Source organism: Mus musculus, chromosome X, assembly GCF_000001635.26.
Source record: "Mus musculus strain C57BL/6J chromosome X, GRCm38.p6 C57BL/6J".
Classification (NCBI taxonomy): Eukaryota; Metazoa; Chordata; class Mammalia; order Rodentia; family Muridae; genus Mus; species Mus musculus.
The window spans coordinates 61,287,341-61,293,083 of NC_000086.7; the positions used below are offsets into that span (position 1 = coordinate 61,287,341).

Below are 5,743 nucleotides of genomic sequence, written 5' to 3' on the forward strand. Positions count from 1 at the left end.
AGGGGAAATCTAGGTAGAAAAATCTGCTAGAAGTACCCACTCTTTTATTTTCATACCTGAAAATCTGAAAATCTTCAGGGAAATGAGGACCTTGGCCTGAAGGACAGATCATGCAGTCAGCAAAAAGAATAGGATTTATGCTTTGTCAGGATTAAATATAAATAATCAGGGAGAGATTATATCCTTTCCTACTATCTGTGGCTGCACTGAACACTGGACTCACCCCCACCCTATCTAAATTGTAAGCTCTAGGAAGCCCTGGGGCTTAAATGTTTATTGCTTCCTCACTTGCCCCCTGCTGGCTTTGTTGGCTTTCCAGAATGGACAGGTTGCTTAAATTCCAGAGTACGAAGGTCCAGAGAGAGAATTGTTGACAGGTACAAAGCCGGGTCTCTCAAGCCAGAACTGAGCTTGAGAGTCTACACATAGCAGACTTTCTAGTCACTTTGTCCCACAGCAATCATACTAGCGTGTGGTGCACATACTATAACTTCCATGTTGGAAATCTTAATGAGTAAAGGATAAGTTTCATCTAACAAAGCTATTTAGGTTGGCTTAGGGTAGCAGAGGACTGTGTTCTGAACTTTGCTAGGTTATCAGCTGAGGAACTGAAAGGATTCAGGGTTCTTCTCCCTTCAGATAAAATATTTGTCCTGCCTGGCCAAATCACCTCTTTCTGATGCACACGGGTACACAGTTCTGCCGCCCTGGTGCCTGGATGTACTGTTTCCAGAATTCTCTCTGGAGATTCTGTGGCCCATGGTTTCACAGCCATAAGAGTTGTCTTCTTAGGCCTGGCCAATCATGTAAGGGAAAATAGAAAACTGGGCTGGAAGTCCCGCCCACAGTGGCCATTCTGGGCAGCTGCTCTTTCCAGGGAAGATCACCTAAGGCTTCTGGTTTGTTTTTCGTCCGGAGAGAGGTGAGGTTTTGTTGTGAAGTCTGGACTCTGGTCATCAGGGAAGGAGTCCTAGCCTTGGGCATATTAAAGGGAGGCCCCTTGGGGTGGGCTTGGAACCTTTTTCTCCCAAACACGTTGTGGGTGCTGGTATTGCCTGTCCCAGCAGTTATTCCCTAGGAGGCTTTCTGCGGCATAGAAGCTCTTTGCTTTAATGCTGCCCCCTTCCCCAGTGTTGGGAGTCCCAGAGAGGCAAAGCTTTTTGGAAGGACTTTGAACATTTGTCAGCCAGGAGAGGGGGCCTAATCTTGTGCTAGAAGACTGATGTAAGAATGGAAGACTTGTCATACTTGAGAGAAATAGGGGGCATTAATCCTATTTGTATCAGCAGTTTTTAGGAGGCTCCAGCCTGGTTGGTTTCGGTGTATATGAACTGTTTACAGCTTTCCATGGGGGTTGGGCTCTTTAGCGGAGGTGAGGCTGTCTGGAAGGAGACTGGACTTAGGTCAGCCTTGAGAAATGTCACGGGATAGAGGATATGAAGAACTCCGAGGGACTGTTGGAAGCCCTCACCCCTCCCTGCTGTCCATGAATGTATGATGCCTTATCTCACTTGTCTCAGAGGTATCTAGGCAGGGTTATGTCATAATCCTTCCAACAGTCCACATGGGAGAGTCCTAAGGGAGGTGAGGCTTTTGGAAGCAGGCTACTCAGAGAAATAAAGATTTGTCAAAGATGGCCAGGGCACCTTTGCAAAGGAGTTCTCAGATCCTGTCAGGTCCAATTTAGCTCCTTAGACTGGGTGGGAGTCAGGGGTGGGAGAGGAGGAGAAACCCTCTCTTGTAATCAGCATAGGAAAACAAAGAGCACAGTCTCCAGTGAGGTGGCCCCACACTCAACAGGTATAAACCTTAGGATATTGCGGGCAAGATCTGTCAAGTGTGACACCTTTTGTCTGGGTGATGTGTCAAGGAGAAGAGCTTTGACCTGAGGAGGTAAAATTCTGTGAGGATTAGTCTGTGTAAAGACAAGTCTTTGACTTGCTTGGCATCAGATTAAAGGTCCCTGGTGAGGACTGAAGGAGTTTCATTCTTCCCCATCTTTAATTCTATCCCTAAGATAGGAGTCCAACTTTCAACTTACTTCCAGCCAAGGGAGGCTATAGCTTGTGGTGATCTAATGTAATGGGCTCTGCCTTCTGCCACAAGCTCTCCAAAAAGCCAGGGTCTAGGGATGTTTCCAGATGGTGAGGTTTTGGTTAACTAGACACACTTCAGGTCAAAAGAGACTGAGGCAAGGTCTCAAAAGAGACCTTGGACAGGAGTCAGTGGATTTGATGCCATTTTAGTTTTGTATGGAGTATTCCAGGGAGACAAGGAAAGCCTTTGTATAAGTGTCTGTGATGTCAGCAGAGTGAGAATTTGGTATCTTTTCTGTGTCATCTTGCATTGTCCGGGAACTGAGGAACTTGGTCTGAAGATGCAATAGTATGATTAGGCAGTCCATCAGGTCAGAAGAGTGAGGAGTCAAGTCCAGCACTGCCAGAGGTTAAGGATTCTAAGTAAAATCTGAGGGTATGGTCACCCTTTCTAGGACTGAAAGTATATCTTCTGCTACCTTTCCCATGCTGACTGTCAGCTTATTGGATGCCCTGAGGGATGTGGTTCGATGTGGTACATCGTCTTCTCTATCTTGGTAATCTCAAAGCATTGCTCAAAGGAGCAAACCGTGGTCAGTAGATGATATAGCCCCAGGCTCTGACAAGTTCAGATTGAGAAAAGTACGTCTCTCATTTAGGAGATAGAACCCAGAGTTTGGTCAGTTCTTGACTGTCATCTTAGGAAGTCCCTTCGCAGGTGTGCTTGGGGAATGGGATTCTCATGCTTTGTTTTCTTTGTCTGAGGAGTGTGAGCTGTTATCCTTAGGGGTTTTTGCAGTGCAGCAGGTGAATAGGATCTAAGACTTGCCAGAGTAAAGGTAAACTTAAAGGGGATCATATACCTGGGATTCTGGTGATTTCAGAGTAAAGTCGAACCCAGCTGCATTTAGCAGTTTAGGGTTGTTCTGGAAGCCTGCTGTGTGGGAGGTCATCTCAGCTCATTTTAAAGAGATGTAAGAAATAGCAGTGAAGGCCTTGATGTGAGTCATAGTCCCTCAAGTCCCAGACTAGAAAAGGTTCGGGAAGTAAAGTAGCTAAGGTGAGAAGCATATCCTGACTATGTACCAAGCACACCACCCAAACCCCAGAACCCATGGGTCCCAGGGACCTAGACACATGTCTAACAGTGGGCCCTAGAGTCTCAGGAGCTTTCTGTGACCTAAATGCTGAGGATCTTTCTCATATCCATCTTCAGGTTCCAGTAGGACGAGCAACAAGGAAAGCGGTAGCCTTGAAGAGCTCTGGGATATCACACACAAAGGAGTCCTGTGAGTATGTTTTTGTTAGAACCATCAGGAAGGAAATTCTGAGTTGAGGCCACTCACACTACCTTTCTCTTTCCCAGGTCAGTGGGATCCATTCACCCACACTCCTGCGTATACTGCCATCACCGGTTTGATTCATTATGCCATACTATCCATACTTCAGCCTTGAGAAGGTTTTCCAGGATGCCTTTGAAATATATATATTGCCTGATGAAGAACAGGAAGATGAAGAGGAAGAAATGGAAGAGGAGTTGGAAGACATAGAGGATGAGGAAGAAATGGAGGAGGAGGAGGAAGAGGAAGAGGAGGAGGAAGAAGAGGAGGAAGAAGAGGAGGAAGAAGAGGAGGAAGAAGAGGAGGAAGAAGAGGAGGATGACAACGATGATGAAGAGGAAGAGGAGGAAGAAACAGGAGAGGAGGAGGAAATAGCAGAAGTTGAGGAGGAAGTGGAAGAGGTGGAAGTAGCAGGAGATGTGGAGGAAGTGGAAGAGGAGGAAGAAGTTGTAGAGGAGGAGTACGAAGAAGAGGTTGAGGAGGAGGAATGGGAAACCATTGATGGTGATACTGTGTCTTTCACATTATCTGCCACATTAAAAATCTCTTTACCCTCCTGTCCATCTCCACCTTCCACCTTTTCATCCCATCCTCTGATCTGGGGCAATCCCAGTGGGGTGGATGGGTCTGTTGCCTGGATGATGAATATTTCCCAAAGTCATCAGAGCTTGTACACCCTCATGTCATGCAGCAACTTGGATGAAGAATACAGCAGCCAGGAAGAAGAGAGTTTCACTTTCGCATGGAGAAAACTCCAAAACCAAAAGGTTACTGAACTGGTGAATCTTATGATCCTCAAATATAGAATAAAGGAACCCATCAACAAAGTAGAAATGCTCAGAGTTGTCACAGAAGTCTTTGAGAATGAATTCCCCATTATCTTTGAGGAAGCTTCTAAGTGCTTGGAGATGATTTTTGGCATTGATATAAAGGAAGGTGATGCAGTAAGCAGCTCCTATGTCCTGACCAACTCACTGGGCCTTACATATGATGATGTGAAAACTGACAGCCAGAGACTGCCCAGAAATGGCTTCCTGATAGTTATTCTGGGTGTGATATTCATAGAGGGAAACTGCGCCTCTGAAGAAAGCATGTGGGAATTTCTGAATATGATGGGAATATATGATGGGAAGGAGCACTTCATTTATGGGGAGCCCAGGGAGTTCCTCACTGGAGATTTAGTGTACCAAAATTACCTGATATATCAGCAGGTACCTGAGAGTTATCCTCCACGCTATCAGTTCTTATGGGGTCCAAGAGCCTACTCTGAGACCACCAAGATGAAAGTCCTTGAGTTTTTGGCCAAGCTTACAAGTAGGGCCCCAACTTATTTCTCATCCTTATATAGTGAAGCATTCAGAGATGAGGAAGGGAGAGCCGGAGTTGGCCCCTTGGCTTAGTACCATGCTGATAATCAACAAGAGGCAGCCTAATATCTGGTTTGAAAGAGGACAGGCACAATTTTCAGTAAAGGAGGATCAAGTTTAGTCTGGGTATGATTAAAACAGTGTGGGGCAACTTTGTGTTCTGTTTTTTTTTCCTTTCGCGTACTTTCTCCAATTGTAATTGTAATTAAAATGTGTTACATTATCTTTGCAATGTAAGTTTATGAGTGATCATAATTTCTTTCCTGTCTTACCAGCTTTTGAGAAAATAGAGGGAACTATTCAATGGTTAATCTTTGAGTTCCTTCAATCTGTTTAGTCAACTCTAAAATATGTACCTAGATTGATTTGATTAATAAAACAGGAAAATGGTAATAAATCCTAAGATCTCTGTTCACTGATTCATTTATTGGCCAAACATTATTTGGATATATTTTTAAAGTTTGATTTATTTGACTTTCTATGAGTATGAGTGTTTTTACCTGAATGTATGTATGTTACCACGTGTGCCTGGGACCAACAGAGATTAGCAGATGGCACCAAATACCCTGTAACTGGAGGTTCAGCTGATTGTGAGCCACAGTATGGATGCTGATGACCGACTGAATCCAGGTCCTTTGCAGGAACAGCAAATATGCTTTAATACTTGAGCTCAAACTTGAATATATTTGTTTGTTTGTTTGGAATATGTGTGGTTTTGGAGAGGTGTCTGAGGTACAGCTGCCTTATTAGGAGCACGGAGAAGATGATAAGCAAGCAAGAAGAAGTGTCAAGTCAAGAAGTGAGACTCTGCTTGCCATCACTCAAGTGCACACATCTCAAGTCAGTGCCATAGTTCTGACTCTTAGTAAGTCTTTGAGGACAGAGAAAATACTAGGATCAAAATTATTAACTTGTTCCCTTGGAGTTCCAGGGAACAAGAGGAAAATCCGTGGCTGATGCTTGAATGGCAAGCATCCTGGGATTCTCCCCTGGTGTGCTT

The 5,743-nt window shown here is 44.6% G+C and overlaps 1 protein-coding gene across 1 annotated transcript; it reads left to right on the plus strand.

Annotated features, from left to right (window-relative positions):
- The first annotated feature begins 853 nt into the window (after nt 1-853).
- On the plus strand, nt 854-5,140 carry Gm4988 (predicted gene 4988). The gene is made up of 3 exons (NM_001362886.1): nt 854-922; nt 3,253-3,325; nt 3,403-5,140. Exon 3 carries the CDS (start codon nt 3,463-3,465, stop codon nt 4,774-4,776), a length of 1,314 nt encoding a protein of 437 aa, NP_001349815.1. The 5' UTR covers nt 854-922; nt 3,253-3,325; nt 3,403-3,462; the 3' UTR covers nt 4,777-5,140.
- Nucleotides 5,141-5,743: the final 603 nt, after the last annotated feature.